Consider the following 22,539-nt stretch of genomic DNA (forward strand, 5'->3'; position numbering starts at 1 on the left):
CAAATTGATCAGAAATACAGTGAAGACATTGTTAATGTTGTAAATGACTATTGTGGCTGGAAACGGCTGATTTTTAATGGAATATCTACATTGGCGTACAGAAGTCCATTATCAGCAACCATCACTCCTGTGTTCCAATGGCACATTGTGTTAGCTAATCCAAATGTATAATTTTAAAAGACTAATTGATCATTATAAAACCATTTTACAATTGTTAGCACAGCTAAAACCTGTTGTGCTGATTTAAAGAAGCAATAAAACTGGCCTTCTTTAGACTAGTTGAGTATCTGGAGCATCAGTATTTGTGGGTTTGATTACAGGCTCAAAATGGCCAGAAAGTAACCCATGGACTTATTCCACATTTTGTTGTGTTACAACCTGAATTCAAAATGGATTAAATATATTTTTATTCCTCACCCATCTACACACAATTCCCTATAATGACAAAGTGAAAACATGTTTTTAGAAATTTTAGCACATTTTATTAAATGAGGTACTGAAATATCTAATTTGCATACAGTACCAGCCAAAAGTTTGGACACAACTACTCATTCAAGGGTTTTTATTTTTACATTGTAGAATAACAGTGAAGACAAACTATGAAATAACATGGAATCCTGTAGTAACCAAAAAAGTGTGAAACAAATCAAAATATATTTTATATTTAACATTCTTGAAAGTAGCCACCCTTTGCCTCTGACAGCTTTGCACACTCTTGGCATTCTCTCAACCAGCTTCACCTGGAATGCTTTTCCAACAGTTTTGAAGGCGTTTCCACATATGCTGAGCACTTGTTGGCTGCTTTTCCTTCACTCTGCGGTCCAACTCATCCCAAATCATCTCAATTGGGTTGAGGTTTGGTGGTTGTGGAGGCCAGGTCATCTGATGCAGCACTCCATCACTCCTTATTGGTCAAATAGCCCTTACACAGCCTGTGTTGGGTCATTGTCCTGTTGAAAAACAAATGATAGTCCCACTAAACGCAAACCAGATGGGATGGCGTATCGCTGCAGAATGTTTGCAGCTGTGTTAATTTAACTCATAATTCTCTGAGTTTATTTATGTTCTAAATTACACCATTAGACAGACTAGTATGTGGCATACGGAGTGAAGCCACAAAAGATACTGTTAACAGAAAGTATTCTGACCTTGGCATAGAAGTCAGTGTTTCCATGGAACTAGCTGATAAAGAGGCTCAGCCGTAGACTTCATCAGGAAAGTGCACGGAGTTGCTACATTTTTCAAAACCATCATAGGCCAAAAACATCTGATTGGCTCAGAATAAAAACTGGTTTGGATCTGACAACCAGATTAATTGGTTGAAACCCTAAACAGCATTTTTTTAATCAATTGGTAGTGAGCTCATTGTATGGTTACCCTAGATAATTAGGCCTAGATCATTCTAATCACTTAACCATACTGCCATTAATCTCATAGGCTACTTGTAGTTCTTCCATATTTCATTAGTTAAGTAGGCAATTTACCATTTCTTCATCCATGTATGCGTTGGATTGCTCGTCCAATTTACTATGATGAAATGCAAATTGGTTATGATCGACGATAGGTCAGTCATCCAAGGACACTGTAGTAGGCCAGTGACGTAACAAATAGGTCAGCGGGAGGGGGGGGGTGTCAGGGAGGGGTTTTCTGTGCGCTCTCTAACATCACACATTCTAAACCCTCAAATGATTTACCTCACAAGTGGTTTGTACATTCTGGTGTATGTAAAAAATGTATGAAAAGAATGTCAAACGATATACCGTATATACAGGGGCTAACTTTAACTCACCACTAGCTCTGTCTCCTGTGGTTGATAATGATATAGGCCTGTAGCCCACACACCTTGTTTGGGTCATTATATCATCACAGCAGGTGGTGGAGCTGAAGACAAGGCAATAGTCTAGATGTTGGCCCCAATATTTACTTCCATTATAAAAAGATCCAACAGTAGCTGTTGCAGCATGACATAAATTAAGCAATGGCCACATACCAGCATAGAATATCCAGCAGTGATTCTGCACATTATGTGAAATGTGAAATTATGTTGCCCTTGCAGATTATATTCCCTTCATCTCTTGGCAGGTATGCAAGCAGACATGAGCTCTGTGGTCCGTGTGTGACACAGGGAGGCTGGCGGATTGGGGCTAAGCAGTTTCTATGGCAACAGAGGATGAGCGATGCTGCGGTAAACAGTGAGGTGGCGAGCCCGGGGATGATGCCTGAAAAGGCTGTTTCTTCCTTGCTCTTCTCACGCTCTACCCTGCTGCTCCCATTGTCATGGCTACTGGACAGTCTTTGGGCCATGTCATTGTCAAAACATTAAGGAAGGAGGCTAAAGTATAGCATCTCAGTCACACCAAGGCATGTAGGATTACACAGGCAGAACACAAGACATATGTTCCCATCTTTTAAAGCAGTTGATAGACCCATTTCCTTTGACGGCACCTGAGGTCACCTTTAATTCTCTATCATCCAACCACTTATAGTATCATAACATGATATCTTTGTGCTTTGGGACAGGTAAATATAGGGCCCAAGAAACCATTTCCTTTGCAAAACCAGTAAAAAGGATATGTCAGATTATAATTTTATTGGTTAAACTGTACAATTTTGATTGACTATGGTGCTACATTTTTTTCTCCATAATATTTTCTCTCTCTCAAATGCCTACCATTTGCACCAGAAAACTGTTCACAAGTAGAAAAATACAAAACCACATGTACACCACTCACCGATTTGTGAGGGGAAAGAATGTACAACGAAAACATGGAGTTTAGAAAGCTATAGTACCTTTGGTGAAGAGAAATAAAAACAGTGGGGCAGGATTGATAAAAGCAGCATGAAATGACTTGAACTAAGCTGCCGTACCAAACACGGAGATAACAGAATTGCACATTTTTTTGTCTTGTTCTTTTTCTAGGATTAAAAAAGAGGAGATCCAAGGTCCACAAGCAGAGCTGAAATACATTTGAGGAAAATCCTCAAGGGTTTCACAGCTACTTTAGTATTCATTCAGTGCATCCTCAGTCCTGGGGAGACCAGTAGATAAAACAGGGAGGGCCACAAAAGCACTCCCAATATTCTCCTAGACAAAGAGATCCTATTCCAAACCTCTAGCACCTGGATGAGGATGATGACTATGCAGACTAATGGGAACTGGGATCATGTAGTTAAGGCTTGGTTTAACAACAACTCAGTGGACATGTACATTACACAGTATGTTTCACACAGTAGAAGGTGTAATATTATGTCTAGTGATGTTTAATGAGTGTATTACATAGTATATTTCGGATGTCACTTTCTGGTCAAGCTGCAAAGCCGGAAGATCTACTTCTCTTCTTAAAATCAAATCATATTTTAACCTTAACCACACTGCTAACCGTATTCCTAATCCTAACCTCAAATTAAGACCATAAATGTTGACAATATATTGCACATTTTGATTTAGCAGCTTGGCCTTATTTTCGGGAATCGTACGTTTCACACAATAGTAGATGTAATTTGTTAGTGACGTGAGTAAACTCTGAGAAGATGGTAAATAAAGTAGAGGTGTGATTTCTATGGTTCTTTCAGAGCTGATGCCTTATTACTTTAGAGCAGTGGTCTAAACCGCAGATCAATTCCCAATATCATCTGCTAATCTATTTTCTGGTATATGAAGGCTTTGACAGCACGAGGCTGCCTTTACAGGAGGGATGGCTATATACATTTATTCCCACAGCAGGTGCTAAAGTTTGTAATTACAGAATTGTATGAAACATAAGCCACAGTGTGGTTGGCCTAGACATACAAAAGGAGGCTGTCATTGAGACAGAAACAAGACATACAAATCAACATAAACACACAGTGGATGATATGGACAGCTCAGTTTTACAACTTGACGTTATCAACTGCCAAAGACAGGAGGGGCGATCACCAACAGGAACTGGTACACTACATACACATTCACACACAACAACATATACATGCACTGTTTCAAACTGCCAAAAAGTGCTGTCTTGTGCTTGAACATTTCACACTGTTGGTTGTCGCACCAACAAATGTTATCTGCATTGACTGCCATTTCAAAAGCAACAGCAACCCCGAAGACAACCGTCTTCATCACCACATAGTAATGTAGGTAGAACAGAAGGAGTTAAGGCCACATGGGGAGAATCAGGGTACAAAATTGTATCCAGGGTAAAAAAAAACAGAGGAAGGTAAAAGTGTTTGCATCAGATGTCATAAATGCATATCCAACCTTGCTATGTCAATTACCCCTACACACCCAAGAGTACAATGTCCCGCTTGTCTGTTTCAAGATGATGAGGTGTGACAAGATATGAAGCCCCTGGTCAGTAGATCACAGGTTGAAGGAGTATGTTCTACTTAGCAGGCATCATTGAGTTCCAGTGCTTTAGGGCTCTATTCAATCTGCTTTACAGCGTGCTTGACATTTAAAGACCATGTTCCTGCTTTTAGCGGAGACTGTAAACGCTGCAGATGTCGGCTCAATGGGAATTGACCTCTACATTTCTATCGTGGAATCTGCAACGCTTCAGCTTTACAGATTTAATAGTGCCCTTAGTGATGGTCAGAAGCTTTCCCAATGGGCAACATTCTCTTCCGTTGATGGGCAACATTCTCTTCTGTTGATGGGCAACATTCTCTTCCGTTGATGGCCACCAGGGGGTAGGCATGCTCAGGTCTTGATGTCCAGCTAGGCCAGCCCGACTCTACCCATCAAAAGACGGAGCCACTGTGGTGGAAGTGGACAGTGATGGATCGGAATTACAGTAGTGTGCACATTTGGAAAGAAACTACAACAAAGGCCAGCTTTTGGTTGTGTCTGAAGGATGAAGGAGAGACAGTAGCGGGCCTACAACAATTTCAAGGCATCATAGATGCAAGAATATTCTCAAATGCAAAAATGTTTAGCCTCCAATGGGGCTCTAATCATGGAATATCATACCCACTATATGTTTACTCTGAAGTGCTAATTTTAGACACAGTTCATGTTCTCTCTCAAGCAATCTATATAATAGCAGGACATTTTAGTCAGGGAGAAAAAGGGGTATAAACCATCATGACACACACACAAAAAACAACAGATATGATCCCTTTTTTAAACATATTTAGAGCAGGGCTCTCCAACCCTGTTCCTGGAGAGCTACCGTCCTGTAAGTTTTCACTCCAACCCTATTCCTGGAGAGCTACAGTCCTGTAGGTTTTCACTCCAACCCTATTCCTGGAGAGCTTACCGTCCTGTAGGTTTTCACTCCAACCCTATTCCTGGAGAGCTACCGTCCTGTAGGTTTTCACTCCAACCCTATTCCTGGAGAGCTACCGTCCTGTAGGTTTTCACTTCAGCCCCGTTCCTGGAGAGCTACAGTCCTGTAGGTTTTCACTCCAACCCTATTCCTGGAGCTACCCTCCTGTAGGTTTTCAAGGAATAGGGTCGGAGTGAAAACCTACAGGAGGGTAGCTCCAGGAACAGGGTCGGAGTGAAAACCTACAGGAGGGTAGCTCCAGGAACAGGGTCGGAGTGAAAAACTACAGGTGGGTAGCTCCAGGAACAGGGTTGGAGAGCCCTGTTTAAGTGTAACATTTAGGAGGTTAGCGTCTTCTATCCCCTTGGAGCTAGGGCTGCAGTACCCTATTTGTCCTTTAGGGGGTGTAATTGCAGTTTTGAGCTGCATTATGCTCAGTCCCCTCTCCTCTACGGCCTGCTGTTGTTGAAGCTGGAGTTGTTGCTGCTGCAGCTCTCCTCATAGGTGGGAGGGGGTTCTGTAAGATCCACATACAAACCAGAGAAACAGTCCGACAAATAGTAGACTATTGTTCATTTATCATCATAATGAAACAAGTGATTTACAGAATCAACTCCAGACAGGTTAAACTGTGTGTAGGAGCAGCAAGTGGTGACTAACTATGTAATAGTGCTGTATTAGGCAGGGGTAACTCACCATGTGGGTAGTCCCAGGTGCTGTACTCAGGGGGGAGTATGAGAGGACAGGACGTGGGTACTGGGGTGACGTTTCCCTCTGTAAAGAAAGGGATGGTGGACCCAGTGGACACACAGAACAGAGGCGCAGAGGTGTCGTCGGCACGTCGCTGGCTGGGTGGGAAAGCTGCACCGGGAGCGTAGCTAAATGCACTGGGGGACATGGTGGGGGGCCGGCCGGATTGGTCCTGCTGGGAGTGGCTCTTAGTGGGGATCTCCTCGCTGACTGAACCCCCTGCACCCAACTCCTCCTCCAGGTCCTCCTCAGCTGGGGGTGCGCTGGGGGTAACCCCTTCCAGGCCGGTGTTAGGGCTGATGGGTGTTAGGGCTGGGGTTGAGGGCATAGCTCGTGACGGGGTCAAGTTGACAGCGATGTTCCCGATGTAGATGGGTAAAGTGACAACCGTCTCAGGGGATTTTAGTGATACCTGCAGCGTTCACAAAGACACAATGTAAATGTTAAATATCCTGTCATCCCAGGTGATCCTTTAAGTACAGTACTGACACAAATCACTTTGCCATACTGTATGACGACCAAGACATCTGATCTGTTCAGATTACCATAGTTATAATCCCTGAACTCAAAAGAGACCTCTGAAATTGAGCATGAATGACTTACAGCATACTACATGGCAGGTGCATTGGGTTAATGAGAGGATTACTACAGTATGATACTGTATGAGGAACATTGTCTGGTTCATGTTGCAACTATAACTACAGAACGAACAGTATGAGAATGGTTTACCAAGAAAAACTTCCAAAATGACCTTTTAACCTCTAATTTGTCCTTTTGGAAGTTTTTCTTGGTAAGCAACTCTCATGATTTTTGTCATTGTTGTTGAGCACCCCTCCTTGCCTTTGTTTGCTGAAGCGCAAAGTACCCACCTGAACTCTATAGAATGAACACTATACAACTGCTAAAACTCTGAAATACCACCTGTGAACAACATGCTTTAATCGGGTGGATGCCCATCAGAGCACTCGATTGAGGATGTTACTAACCTGGATGAAGTAGTCGATCTCTATGAGGCTGCAGCCGGCCAGGGCAGACTGGGGGAGGGGCGGTACGATGATCTGCTCTCGCCACTCAGCGTGTTTCCCCGCCTTCACTCCCGCCCCCTCTACCTCTGCTATGGTCCGCAGGTCGTACAAAGCTCGTTTGGTCTTATAAGTCACTTTCTGAGCAAGAGAAAAGGAGGAGGGGTATCAGAGACAAGATCTACATCCAACAAACATACAGCCTAGAGTAAACAATACAGACAAACACTACAGATCAAATATATACACTAAAAATACTCAAAAGTATGTCTACAGCTGCTCGTCGAACATCTCATTCCAAAATCCTGGGCATTAATATGGAGTTGGTCCCACCTTAGCTGCCATAACAGCCTTCACTTTTCTGGGAAGGCTTTCCACCCGATGTTGGAACATTGCTAAAGGTACTTCCATTCAGCCACAAGAGCATTAGGGAGATCAGGCACGCAGTCGGAGTTCCAATTCATTCCAAAGGTGTTTGATGGGGTTGAGGTCAGGGCTCTGGGCAGGCCAGTCAAGTTCTTCCACACCAATCTCGACAAACCACTTCTGCATGGACCTCACTTAGTGCATGGGGGCATTGTCATGATGAAACAGGAAAGGCCTTCCCAAGACTGTTGCCACAAAGTTGGACAGAATAGTCTAGAATGTAATTGTATGCTGTAGCATTACAATTTCCCTTCACTGGAACTAAGGGGCCTAGCCCGAACCATGAAAAACAGCCTCAGACCATTATTCCTCCTCCACCACACTTTACAGTTAGCACTATGCATTGGGGTAGGTAGCGTTCTCCTGGCATCCGCCAAACCCAGATTCGTCCGTCTGACTGCCAGATGGTGAAGCGTGATTCATCACTCCAGAGAACGCGTTTCCACGGCTCCAGAGTCCTGTGGCTGTGAGCTTTACACCACTCCAGACAACGCTTGGCATTGCGCATGGTGATCTTAGGCTTGTGTGCGAGCGGCTGCTCGGCTATGGAAACCCATTTCATGAAGTTTCTGACGAACAGTTCTTAAGCTGACGTTGCTTCCAGAGGCAGTTTGGAACTCAGTAGTGAGTGTTGCAACCGAGGACAGACACATTTTATGCGCTCCATGCTTCAGCATTCGGCGGTTCCGTTCCGTGAACTTGTGTGGCCTACTACTTCACGGCTGACCCATTGTTGCTCCGAGACATTTCCACTTCCCAATAACAGCACTTACAGTTGACCGGGGCAGCTCCAGCAGGGCAGAAATTTGATGAACTGACTTGTTGGAAGACAGTGCCACGTTGAAAGTCACTGAGCTCTCCAGTAAGGTCATTCTACTGCCAATGTTAGTCTATGGAAATTAAATGTCTGTGTGCTACATTTTATACAACTGTCAAGCAACGGTGTGGTTGAAATAGCCGAATCCACTAATTTGAAGGCGTGTCCACATACTTTAGTATATATAGTGTATCAGCATTTGATCAAAAGTTACACCAGTAGCAACATGAAACCGTGAGACGTGGTCGTGTGGTACCTGTATGAGACTGGCCAGCACGCAGCCCGTGTCCTTGCCTGACTTGTTGTGGATCTCAGTGGCTAGTCTGATGATCTGGCCTGGTGTGTATCCCCTCAGGTCACTGCAAGCCTTCAGCATGAGGGTGCCTGTCTTCACCAGGAGATAGCTGAACCTCTTAGTGGTCACAGCATAACTGGGTTGCTGGGGAGAAGCAGTCATAGGAAGGGTAAAACAACCAGTTCTGAGGGACAGATGAACAGAGTGTAGTAACAGAAATCAGAGCTGGGGGGGAAGACCTCGTGTAATCTTCAATTATGGATGAGAAAGTGGTTTTACTGCGCTCATCGTGCAGAAATCAAATCCCATAACTATCAAACAAAATAAGGCATGATCAAATAAGTGGGCACTCTACAGGTAGTCAGTCCACTGTTCTCTTCAGAAATATATACTGTTCTAGTACACAGTCTATAGCCAAGTACTGTATATACACACCACCTTTTAAAAGTTTGGGGTCACTTAGAAATGTCCTTGTTTTTGAAAGAAAAGCTTTTTTTTATCCATTAAAATAACTTCAAATTGATCAGAAATACAGTGTAAACATTGTTAATGTTGCAAATGATTATTGTAGCTGGAAACAGGTGATTTTTAATGGAATACCTACATAGGCGCACAGAGGCCCATTTTCAACAACCATCACTCCTGTGTTCCAATGGCACATTGTGTTAGCTAATCCAAGTGTATTATTTAAAAAGTTGAATTGATCATTATAAAATCCTTTTGCAATTATGTTAGCACAGCTGAAAACTGTTGTTTTGACTAAAGAAGCAATAAAACTGGCCTTCTTTAGACAAGTTGAGTATCTGGAGCATCAGCATTTGTGGGTTCGATTACAGGCTCAAAATGGCCAGAAACAAATAACTTACTTCTGAAACTCATCAGTCTATTCTTGTTCTGAGGAATTAAGGCTATTCGATGTGAGAAATTGCCAAGAAACTGAAGATCTCGTACAACGCTGTGTACTACCCATTCACAGAACAGCGCAAACTGGCTCTAACCAGAATAGAAAGAGGAGTGGAAGGCCCTGGTGCAAAACTGAGCAAGAGGACAAGTACATTAGTGTCTAGTTTGAGAAACAGACACATCACAAGTCCTCAACTGGCATTCATTAAATAGTACCCGCAAAATACCAGTCTCAACATCAACAGTGAAGAGGCAACTCCGGGATGCTGGTCCTTCTAGGCAGAGTTGCAAAGAAAAAGCCATATCTCAGACTGGCCAATAAAAAGAAAAGATTAAGATGGGCAAAAGAACACAGACACTGGACAGAGGAAGATTGGAAAAAAACTGTTATGGACAGACACATCTAAGTTTGAGGTGTTCGGATCACAAAGACGAACATTCGTGAGACACAGAAAAAATGAAAAGATGCAGGAGGACTGCTTGACGACATCTGTCAAGCATGGTGGAGGCAATGTGATGGTCTGAAGGTTATTTGGTGGTGGTAAAGTGGGAGATTTGTACAGGGTAAAAGGGATCTTGTAGAAGGAAGGCTATCACTCCATTTTGCAACGACATACCCTGTGGACAGTGCTTAATTGGAGCCAATTTCCTCCTACAACAGGACAATGTCCCAAAGCACAGCTCCAAACTATGCAATAACTATTTAGGGAAGAAGCAGTCAGCTGGTATTCTGTCTATAATGGAGTGGCCAGCACAGTCATCGGATCTCAACCCTATTGAGCTATTGTGGGAGCAGCTTGACCGTACGGTACGTAAGAAGTGCCCATCAAGCCAATCCAACTTCAGGAAGCATGGGACAAAGCCTCTTCGGATTACCTCAACAAATTGACAACTAGAATGCCAAGGTCTGCAAGGCGGTATTTGCTGCAAATTCTTTGATGAAAGCAAAGTTTTAAAGGACACAATTATTATTTCAATTAAAAATCATTATTTATAACCTTGTCAACGTCTTGACTATATTTCCTATTCATTTTGCAACTAATTGCATGTATGTTTTCATGGAAATAACACAAGTTCAGACAGTGCTGAGACATTGGTGACTGGTGGTCTTTACCTCAATGTCGGGCACTTGATTGAGGTTGAGCAGGTTGAGTAGGTAAAAGGGCTTCTGGGCCTTGTAGTCCTTGGAGAAGCGAGGTGTGTCTATGACGGCTCTCACACGGTAAACAATTTTCCCAAAGGGCCCTTCAAAGGAGGTTGGTGCAGCCACTGAGTTGGACAGATACAAACACAGTTATTAGACAGAGCGAGATTGACTACAGAGAGTTTAAGATTGTATACTAAATGTAACTCTTGGACATAATTAATTTCACAATATTAACTGCTACAGCAGCAACATAGACCACAGCTGATTAATTTATTTCATAAAGCCTCTGCTGTCTGCAGGTGAAACCTATAAATGGGAATATGAGATTCTGACCTAAACAGGGTGGCAGTCTAAAATGGTGGCTGGTCAGTGTGTGTACTTTATCAGAGGAGGGCCAGTCAGTGCTTGGTCTGAGCAGTGGGAAGCAGATAGATCAGGACAGGGGGACAGATACTCAGGGCTCCTAGCAGCGCTGTCACTAAGTGTCTGTGCCTATCGGTCTGATCTGCACAAATCCCCTCCTAACAGGACAGGGGGACAGATACTCAGGGCTCTGTGCCTATCGGTCTGATCTGCACAAATCCCCTCCTAACAGGACAGGGGGAGGACAGAGTTTATTTACAGACTTCCGAAAGGACAGAGGATAGAGGAGGAGAGATGGAGGAACGGAAACTGAAGAAGAGAAAGACAAAAATAACCATTCTGAGAGGTTTGAAGGAGAGAGGAAATGGAGAATGGTAGGATGAAGTTTAGTACAAAAAGAGATAGAGATGAGAGAAAAACCTTGGAACATCTCAGAGAAAAACCTTGGAAAACATGTTATCTACAATCTGAATACATTTACAAATGTCATACTGGGTTAAAGAAATGTTCATACTGAATATCCATCTACTGTATTCAACTCATAAAGCACAATAGGTGCTGATACATTCAAATTGGAATGTATTGTGTCCAATGTCATGCTTTTAACCAAATACATTATAGAATTTTCCTATGAATCATTGGAATAAATAGATAATGCAAAATGGAAGACTTATGAAGGACAGAGATGCATACAGAACACACAATTCAGTCTCTCACATTCTCAATATTATGAATTCCAATTCAGCCCTCCTCCTCTTGTAGCCCTTTCCTGCAGACAAATGACCAAATCATCTTCTAGTGGCGTCACGGGTGGAATGTTATTAATATAAAAAACCTGCCAAAAATCTGGTGTTTCTATGTCAAACGGTTTTGTTATATTTCAGTCTTCTATGATGTATATAAAGTGTAATATTGGGATGCAAACAAAAAATGTAATACATTTCAACTCTATATCTGACATGGTACTGGTGTCTTCTTTTTTTAAGCCCATAACCATAAGTGTTAGGTGTATACTTTTTTTTTCCAAAGTAGACTTGTTTAAGACTACCCTGATTTAGCCCACTGCAGTAAAAGGTTAAATGATCATGTCAGCAGCGGGTGCTTCACAGGGGAATTGCCTGCTGTCAAAAAGGATTAGTGAGGAGCAGCAGTCTGGGTGCAGAAGGCTTGGCAGAACAGACACAGACAGGCTCCTGGCCAGAGGGAACCCAGCACCAGGCCAGCCAGTCACGTCTCCCTAAGGAAAGAGTGGCTGTCTGGCCTCTTCTACCACTTGCTCCTCTTCTCCAGCCTCCTCCACAGAACCAAGGGCTCCTATTTTCAAGTCTTTACTTGAAGTGTTTATGGACATTCAACAATCTTCACAGCACGAACACCAGTTTTAATGTAGCATCCCATTTGGAGGCGCTATAAAATGTGGATTTTAAAGCCTCCCCTGTCAGCCCCTGACCTGACAACCAGCAGGGGGCACTGCCACTGGGTCACGCAGCTCAATTAAGTGCCTGGATGATTCAATCATCAGCTCTGTAATTATCATGTATTCTGTTGCCGTTCTGTTGACGACGGGGGAAGGAGGAACGTGGAGAGCAGCAGGGGGCCCACAAGGAGCAATTAAATAGTGACAGCACTACGGGACTAAAAGACTATATATAGACAGAGTGTAGCCTAATAGACAGACAACCACTGCACTGTCTGTGCCCTCACACCTGCATGTACTCGAGTTCACAGTCCAGTCAAAAGCATTCCGGAGAAAACAAGGAATAGCATTCTACATGTCATGTGTTACGACACAAAGGAGTGTCTGTAGGGACATGATAAGTCTCTAGGCTACTGGCACTTGTTTGCTTGGCCTTTGTGTTAGTCCTTGGCCAGGGGTGACTAACATGGCCTACTTTGACATATATCACCCACTCAGACAGGAGATGTTGGCTGACAAGGGGGGCTGGCTGGCTGGCTGACTAAGGCAGTTACGATTAAAGTGCATGTAGCACAAGGGCAGAGACATTAGTTTCAATAATGTACCCTACTTCTGATATGAAAAGGCATTTCTTTATTTACCTGAACAAACTGTACTGAACGTTCTTATACCATTCATAATGCTATATTATATCCAGTCCAATTGTTTCATTGTTAGACAAAGAGCCAAGGGCCCTAAGCAATACTACAAAAGCAACACACACTGTGCCTATTCAGAAACTTCACGCTATCAGTGGTTATACCTGAAAACCAGATTCCTCCAAAAAAAGTCACCAACAACAGTTCAGCTGTACTGCACTGACAAAAATAATGATGTGGACCTATTGAATGCAGTTCCAGAATTATCCCAAACTTACCTGGGATGACAAATTGGAAAGGGAAACTGTGCTCGCCAGCTGCCAGGGTACCTGTAAGAAATAGAGATAGCTTGGTCAGATAGACAGGCAAAATCACATTTAGACAGACAGACAAGTACAGACACAGAGCGCAAGGTAGACTAGTGCCCAGTCTAAGGCCTTGATTCAATCAGATCAAGCGTTAACTGGCGATATCTGACACCCGCAACGCTGGTGTTTTGGCAGTGTCGGAGGTGTAACTACGTTAGAGCTGTCAATTCAGAGCGGCTGCTCGCGTAGTCATTGCCACAAAGCGCCCCCACTCAAGTTAGAAGTTCAGAACGGGAAAGTGTAGGCTATATAGAAATAATGACACTCAAATAAAAAATCATTAAACTAAATAATGAGGATTTCTATCAGCCTAATCGAGGTGTAGATTACATCTCATATGCAGTGTTTGAACTTGTAAACCAGGCTGCATGGGATTTATCTTAATGCGGCACTGTGCAGTCAATGGCAATGTCTGCTTTAGGTATAATGCCAGGAGCCGCTTGTGGATTTGACAGCTCTAATGCAGTTCCGCCTCCGACATCACCAAAACAACAGCAGATCTGATAGAATCGAGCCCTACATTTTTAACAGCTCTCACAATGGTGTACAATAAGGGATTATGTTTTTCACTCTGCTTTTCTATATCAACCCACTGTGACATTTCAGCACAAAGGTGTGCAAGTACGATGTGTGTGTGTATGAACAGCTCAGTGGGTAACCATGGAGATCCCTAGGTTAAGCACCACACCTGCAGGGCTGAGGGTTCACCTACATTCTTAAAAAAAAAAAAAGTGCTATCTAGAACCAAAAAGGGTTCTTTGCCTGTCCCCATAGGATAACCCTTTGAATAACCCCATGGAACCCAAAATAGTTCTACCTGGAACCAAAACGGGTTCTACCTGGAAACAAAAAGGGTTATACTATGGGGACAGCCACAGAAACCTTTTGGAAACCTTTTTTTAATTTAAGAGTGAAGTTTATGTGATAAACCAACAACATTGTTCAACTGCAGTTCCAGAGACATCATTTCACTTCTGATAATACAGATAATACAACTTCAGTTTTTAAAAGTTTTGTGGGAATACACTCATATTTCACTCATAATGTGGTTTTAAAAGAACATTGTGCCAATGGAGGCGATAAACCAATAGATACTGTAGGTTTCATAATATAGAAAACCTTGTAGACATTAAAGCCTCTCTGGCCATTAATTCCCTCATAAGCCGACAGTCCAATTAAAATAGTTCAGATAGCAGTGTTCGTTCACTACATCAAGACGTCAATGTGTTTTCCTTTTGTCTCCATTTCCTAAAGGGGAAGCGCTCAGGGTTTTCCACATTTTCATTTACATCACTTGTTTACTGTTAGAGGAAGCATCTCTTTGCAAGAAAAGGCAAAGGTGTCACGCTATGAAAGCAACTCTGCAAGTGCCTCATGTAGTAGCCACATTCTTCCATCTTTTCTCGCTCTCTCTTTCAACTCTGTAGAGAACCAGTCTCCACATGCTGCTGAGAGAAAGTACAGTACAGGGAAACTTAAACTAAGTTGATGGGGCTGTATTTCAAATGAGCTCTAGGTGAGAGACAGAGCCGTCTACTGCAGTTCAAGACAGTTGAAAACGCGTACAGCGTTTCTAGCTATGCAACCATATAGAGCAGTTGTATTATAAAGATCTTTTCACCCCCAGTTTGGTACAGTTCGACATATATTATGATGACATTTTGTGATGTTTTTGTTCGTTTTGGAGTTTGGTTAGGATTTTGTCGGCTGTTTGGGCACACAACATTTTTTTCTCAATGGCCAGCTGAAGTCTACGCCCCTTCTTCGTCCACCATAGGGGTGACATGAGTTTCCACATCTTGACAATTCAGCCCGAAACTCAGTGTGGATTCAACATGGCGAATGACAACTTTGCGCATTGATTGACTGAGGAGGTACAAAAGTACCTTCACCAGTACGATTCTATCTACTTGGCTGGCTAATGGCTAGCTAGCCTAGCAGCATACTCGTGCAGGGAAAGGAAGTAAACTAAAACTAAACTAAAGATCTTTAAAACTTTTGATCAAACATAATTTTGTCATAGAAAGAAAATCATAAGCTTCCCAAATTGGTAACACCAAAGTCAAAGTTTAGTAGCAAGGTCCGGTTAGTCAAAATGTTGCAAACGTTTGAGCAGAGATGTGTAACTAGGCCAGGCCTACTCAACTCTGCTCAAAATTTTGCAACATTGGTATTGGTATTTTATTAGGATCCCCATTAGCTGTTGCAAAAGCAGAAGCTACTCTCCTGGGGTTCAACACAAAACATGAAACATAATACAGAACATCATTAGACAAGAACAGCTCAAGGACAGAACTACATACACTTTTAACTAACCTGGGGCGGCAGGGTTTGGACTAGTAACCGGAAGGTTGCAAGTTCAAACCCCCGAGCTGACAAGGTACGAATCTGTCGTTCTGCCCCTGAACAGGCAGTTAACCCACTGTTCCTCGGCCGTCATTGAAAATAAGAATTTGTTCTTAACTGACTTGCCTAGTTAAATAAAGGTCAAATAAAAATAAGGGCACACGTAGCCTATGCATACACACAAACTATCTAGGTCAAATCGGGGAGAGGCTTGTGCCGCAAAGTGTTGCTTTACCTTTTGTTAAAACCAGGTTTGCTGTTTATTTGAGCAATATGAGATGGAAGGAAGTTCCATGCAATAAGGGCTCTATATAATACTGTACATTATATAGTCTATTGTAGTCTCGGTTAATTATTTTTGACGTTCATTAATGTTTTGGATGTGTACTAAATAGCCCTCTACTTTCTTATTTTCAAGACACAAACACCAGTGAATGGAGACAGCACCTGGTTTTGTTCTCTGCGTCCCAGCACAGCCTGTTCACCGGCCCCAAGCACTACCTCTACCCCCAGTACTGACTGGTGGTCGGCTCCCAGCCCATCTCCCGCACTGAATTCCCGTGCAGAATTAGAAACATCTCCATGCTGGACCTGGGAAGCTCTATCCTGGGCCCACCTCCAAGACCTACTCCACTGATGCCACAGAGCAGCAGCAGTAGTTCTGTAGCAGGGGTGTGAGAAGAAGGGAGAAAACAGCTGCAGACATCACTCACAAAGGCATTGATTGAAGACATATCTCAAGATCTCTGAGCATGTCTTGTTCGCAATGTGGTGCGTCTCACATGTCTGTTAATAAGACACTGTTTTAATATTGTTCCGAAATATTTATATGGCTCATAAATATTTGTATCTACACTCTGGACACTTCATATTTCACCCTTTTGTTGTTTACATGTCTGTTCATAGCAGAAACTGTCTGGCCCCCCAATGGTGGAACAAACTCCCTCACGACGCCAGGACAGCGGAGTCAATCACCACCTTCCGGAGACACCTGAAACCCCACCTCTTTCAGGAATACCTAGGATAGGATAAAGTAATCCTTTTCACCCCCTTAAAAGATTTAGATGCACTATTGTAAAGTGGCTGTTCCACTGGATGTCTTAAGGTGAAATTTGTAATGCTCTATATGCTAAATGACTTAAATGTAAATGTAAATGTACTTGTTAAGAAATATGTATATTCAGAAATATTTGTAACTATACTGACATATTTTATTCCATAGATACTTGTTTACATGTCTGTTCATAGCAGACACTGTTGTACTGTGGTTTACTTTCAGAAGCAATAATAAAGGTTTATTTTGTGCTGAAAAAGTATTACTTCATCGCAACACAAGGTGTTTGAATGCATTCTATTTGCGCTGACAAAGTACAGAAGAGCTGTGTGCCACAGATTTTACTGGCTTTTTTCTACTTGTGGTGTAGTTCAAGCTAATCTAAATTAAAACACAGTGCACACAAAGAACAGGGTCTGTGTGTACATCAAAAATCTTCATTCTTGCAGCCATGATGCCAAATGCATTCTCTGACTCTCTGACAATGAGAATGGTGGTAGTTCCAGGTAGTCATTTTTTTTTAAACTCATTTTTCAACCACTCCACAAATGTCTTGTTAACTAACTATAGTTCTGGAAAGTCGGTTAGGACATCTACTTGACATGACATCTAAATGACAGAAGTCATTTTTCCAACAATTGTTTACAGACAGATTATTTCACTTATAATTCACTGTATCACAATTCCACTGGGTCAGAACATACACTAAGTTGACTGTTTTTTTTATTTTTATTTTATTTCACCTTTATTTAACCAGGTAGGCTAGTTGAGAACAAGTTCTCATTTGAAACTGCGACCTGGCCAAGATAAAGCAAAGCAGTGTGTGACACAGACAACAACACAGAGTTACACATGGAGTAAACAATAAACAAGCCAATAACACAATAAACAAGTCAATGACACAGTAGAGAAAAAAAAGTCTATATACAGTGTGTGCAAAAGGCATGAGAAGGTAGGCAATAAAAAAAAAAGGCCAAATGAAGTGTTGGCTTTGGGGATGATCAGTGAGATATATCTGCTGGAACGTGTGCTATGAGCGGGTGTTGTTATCGTGACCAGTGATCTGAGATAAGGCGGAGCTTTACCTAGCATGGACTTATAGATGACCTGGAGCCAGTGGGTCTGGCGACGAATATGTAGCGAGGGCCAGCCGACTAGAGCATACAGGTCGCAGTGGTGGGTGGTATAAGGTGATTTGGTAACAAAACAGATGGCACTGTGATAGACTGCATCCAGTTTGCTGACTAGAGTGTTCGAAGCTATTTTGTAGATGACATCGCCGAAGTTGAGGATCGGTAGGATAGTCAGAATTACTAGGGTAAGTTTGGCGGCGTGAGTGAAGGAGGCTTTGTATCGAAATAGAAAGCCGATTCTAGATTTAATTTTGGATTGGAGATGTTTAATATGAGTCTGGAAGGAGAGTTTACAGTCTAGCCAGACACCTACAGTGCCTTGCAAAAGTATTCGGCCCCCTTGAACTTTGCGACCTTTTGCCACATTTCAGGCTTCAAACATAAAGATATAAAACTGTATTTTTTTGTGAAGAATCAACAATAAGTGGGACACAATCATGAAGTGGAACGACATTTATTGGATATTTCAAACTTTTTTAACAAATCAAAAACTGAAAAATTGGGTGTGCAAAATTAGAAGTTAAAACTGTTTGGGTATAAACCTGGAAAGTATGACAGAACTTTGCAGGCTCTCTCTGCAGTAGATTGCAACTCCTCCTCCTTTGGCAGTTCCTATCTTGACGGAAAATGTTGTAGCTGGGTATGGAAATCTCAGAATTGTTGGTGGCCTTCCTAAGCCAGGATTCAGACACGGCAAGGACATCAGGGTTGGCGGAGTGTGCTAAAGCAGTGAGTAAAACAAACTGTGAAATCAGCCAAGACCTCAGAAACAGAATTGTAGACCTCAACAAGTCTGGTTCATCCTTGGGAGCAATTTCCAAACGCCTGAAGGTACCACATTCATCTGTACAAACAATAGTACGCAAGTATAAACACCATGGGATCACGCAGCCATCATACCGCTCAGGAAGGAGACGCATTCTGTCTCCTAGAGAGAAACGTACTTTGCTGCGAAAAGTGCAAATCAATCCCAGAACAACAGCAAAGGACCCTGTGAAGATGCTGGAGGAAACATGTACAAAAGTATCTACATCCACAGTAATGGCCAGGTCGCAGAGTCCTGTATCGATATAACCTGAAAGGCCGCTCAGCAAGGAAGAAGCCACTATTCCAAAACCACCAGAAAAAGCCAGACTACGGTTTGAAACTGCACATGGGGACAAAGATCGTACTTTTTGGAGAAATGTCCTCTGATCTGATGAAACAAAAATAGAACTGTTTGGCCATAATGATCATCGTTATGTTTGGAGGAAAAAGGGGAGGCTTGCAAGCCGAAGAACACCATCCCAACCGTGAAGCACGGGGGTGGCAGCATCATGTTGTGGGGGTGCTTTGCTGCAGGAGGGACTGGTGCACTTTATAAAATAGATGGCATCATAAGGCAAGAAAATGATGTGGATATATTGAAGCAACATCTCAAGACATCAGTCAAGGACCATCAAACAGGCAAAGCGTCAATACAGGATTAAGAGAAACACAGCCGCGAGCTGCCCAGTGACGCGAGCCTGCTAGACGGGCTAAATACCTTTTATGCTCGCTTCGAGGAAAGCAACACTGAAGCATGCATGAGAGCACCAGCTGTTCCAGATGACTGTGAGCCGATGTGAGCAAGACCTGTGAGCTTTTTGTAGCCAATGTGAGCAAGACCTTTAAACAGATCAACATTCACAAGGCCGCAGGCGGATTACTAGGACGTGTACTCAGAGCATGCGCGGACCAACAGGCAAGTCTTCACGGACATTTTCAAACTCTCCCTGACCGAGTATGTAATACCTACATGTTTCAAGCAGACCACCATAGTCCCTCTGCCCAAGAAAACAAAGGTAACATGTCGGTAACCATGAAGTGCCTTGAAAGGCTGGTCATGGCTCACATCATCCCGGAAACCTGAGACCCACTCTAATTTCCATACCACAACAGATCCACAGATGACGCAATCTCAATCACACTCCCCTTTCCCACCTGGACAAAAGGAACAACTGTGAGAATGCTGTTCATTGACTACAGCTCCGTGTTCAACACCATAGTGCCCACAAAGCTCATCACTAAGCTAAGGACCCTGGGATTAAACACCTCTCTCTGCAACTGGATCCTGGACTTCCTGACGGGTCTCCCCCAGGTGATGGTAGGTAACAACACATCCGCCACGCTGATCCTCAACACAGGGGCCCCTCATCGTAACCAGCTAGGTTAACATCCAATTGGCGACAGGTTTTATATTCAAAACTCTGCATAAAAACAATATGCGCATTTTCCTACCAGAGATGTATTTCCATCAAATTGAGTTGTTGCAGATAAAAGGCTGTGCATGATGGTGTAGCACACATAAACATACATTTTGTGGTTAAATTCCCATGTACTGAATAAAAAATACAGGTTAAATGGGTTTCCATCGAATTTCCAACTCCACTGATGATTTTCTCACCAAAATGTTTTGTTTTGCTACAGAACTGTATCTGCAAGCTGCTGACTAGAGCGCACCTATAGCCTACATGATGAGATTAGTACGGACAAAAACCATATTTATTTGCCTAACGCAACCTAGCGTCGATGATCATTGTTACCAGAATAAAACCCTTAAGATGTATTGTAAAGGAGCCTCAAGCTCATCACCTTGCACTTTCACCACCCTGTGAAGTTCATCATAACTTATTTCATCTGTAGCCTAATAAACTGCATGCTTTCCAGACGTAGTGGGAGGATCACACAAGGTGACTCCATGTTTACTTCCATATGATGGTTAATATATCCATATTTTCGCATAAAAGCATTTCCCTCAACATTTCTCATATAATTCATATTACCGACACAAAAAGATCCCACTTTGTCTAGCATATTTCGTTTTTTCAGATTCTTTCAGATTTTTTTTATCTGACATGTACTTTACTTGCATAAAAAGGTTGGATGGAAACCTGGTTACATAATTACTTGTTATTTGTTCCTAAAAACCCAAAGCCAGCAATAGAGGCCTTTAAGACACTTGTACAGGAAATTTGCACTGATGCACTGACTACTGGGAAAGAGATGAGATGCAAAAACCTCTTCACAGCTTGGCTAAAGATGACTGACAGCTTACCGCAGTCACACACACACACACCACCCTACCATCTGCAGGATATATCTGAGGGTCACATGAACAGAAGTAGGTGAGTATGGGAGGGTACGCTGCCTCATCCCCGTAACCCCCCTACATGTGTGGCTGGCATACCACATTAACAGTCAGCCACAGTGGCCACACGTGTCCCCTTGTGTGGTTGGCCACCGCTGTACCCTTCCCTGTCTCAGTGTCCCTACTGTGCCTGTGTCACATAACCTAGAGGCAGAGGAGCCCATTGTTGGGAGGAAAAATGGGTTAGGAAAAAAACATGGAGATAAAAAGGAGGAGGATGTGAAATTAATTATTTATGACTCTTCAGTTTTGGTGTGTGTGTGTGTGTGTCAGAGGTGTTGGGATAGTTCAAAGTGAACACAAACCCATCCAGTGATGATTCTAATAATCACTTGGGATGTTTACGTGATGGATGTGTGGTATAGGATCGGTACACACATTGGAATTCTACAAAGAAATGAAAACAAATAAGGTGTCACTCTTAAACGACCTCCAACATATTTGTATGCATGCATGCTAGAACATCTACAATCACTGTAAAGGCTCGTGCTTGAGTTTGTGCATGCCTCCGCCTATTTGTATGCAACATGCACAGTCAGTACTTGGATTCCAACTGCTTTCAGCTCTTGGAAATGGTTGTTCTTTGATCTAAGAATAGTCCTGGATTTCACATGCTTCTGTGAGGCTAAACTACATCAAAAATATTAAATCAGCTCTATCGACTGGAATTTTGAGCAGCAAAGACATTCAAGTGCATCTAATTAAATTCCCCTTAACTGATCCAATGAATTGACAGAACATTACAAACACTAACTAGGACATAAAACAAACAGGCATGGAACTGATCTGTCGTTACACAACTGAGTGTTAATGAGTAATTAATATTGACTGCAAGAAATGTCTATTAGACAAGTAGTAATATGGCCAGCCAAATCTGACTAGATTCATAATTGCAATTCACAATCTGTGATCACACCAGCTTCAATAAATACTGAATAAATAAATAACTGTTTGATAGTTTCACATTCACACTCTCCTTCAAATTAGTGGACTTGGCTATTTCAGTCACGCCCGTTACTGACAGGTGTATAAAATCGAGCACACGGCCATCCAATCTCCATAGACAAACATTAGCAGTAGAATGGCCCATACTGAAGAGCTCGGTGACTTTCAAAGTGGCACTGTCAACGTAGGATGCTACCTTTCCAACAAGTCAGTTTGTCACATTTCCGCCCTGCTAAAGCTGCAACACCCATTCCAAACTGCCTCTGGAAGCATCGTCAGCACAAGAACTGTTCGTCAGCAGCTTCATGAAATGGGTTTCCATGGCCGAGCAGCCACACACAAGCCTAAGATCACCATGTGCAATGCCAAGCGTCGGCTGGAGTGGTGTAAAGCTCTCTGCCATTGGACTCTAGAGCAGTGGAAATGCGTTCTCTGGAGTGATGAATCACGCTTCACCATCTGGCAGTCCGACAGACTAATCTGGGTTTGGCGGATGC

At 42.7% G+C, this 22,539-nt stretch overlaps 1 protein-coding gene across 1 annotated transcript in view; it reads right to left on the minus strand.

The window, feature by feature from the left end:
* Window positions 1-547: 547 nt before the first annotated feature.
* arrdc1b (arrestin domain containing 1b) overlaps window positions 548-22,539 on the minus strand; it is a 55,898-nt gene continuing 33,906 nt past the window's right edge. The window contains exons 3-8 of the mRNA XM_029620518.2: window positions 13,306-13,356; window positions 10,577-10,731; window positions 8,521-8,703; window positions 6,986-7,162; window positions 5,946-6,411; window positions 548-5,766 (exon numbers count right to left, since the gene is read on the minus strand). Coding sequence (XP_029476378.1) covers window positions 5,699-5,766; window positions 5,946-6,411; window positions 6,986-7,162; window positions 8,521-8,703; window positions 10,577-10,731; window positions 13,306-13,356 — 1,100 coding nt within the window. The 3' untranslated portion in view covers window positions 548-5,698. The remainder of the gene's footprint in view (window positions 5,767-5,945; window positions 6,412-6,985; window positions 7,163-8,520; window positions 8,704-10,576; window positions 10,732-13,305; window positions 13,357-22,539) is intronic.

The sequence above is a fragment of the Oncorhynchus nerka genome, linkage group LG19, assembly GCF_034236695.1.
Source record: "Oncorhynchus nerka isolate Pitt River linkage group LG19, Oner_Uvic_2.0, whole genome shotgun sequence".
Taxonomy (NCBI): domain Eukaryota; kingdom Metazoa; phylum Chordata; class Actinopteri; order Salmoniformes; family Salmonidae; genus Oncorhynchus; species Oncorhynchus nerka.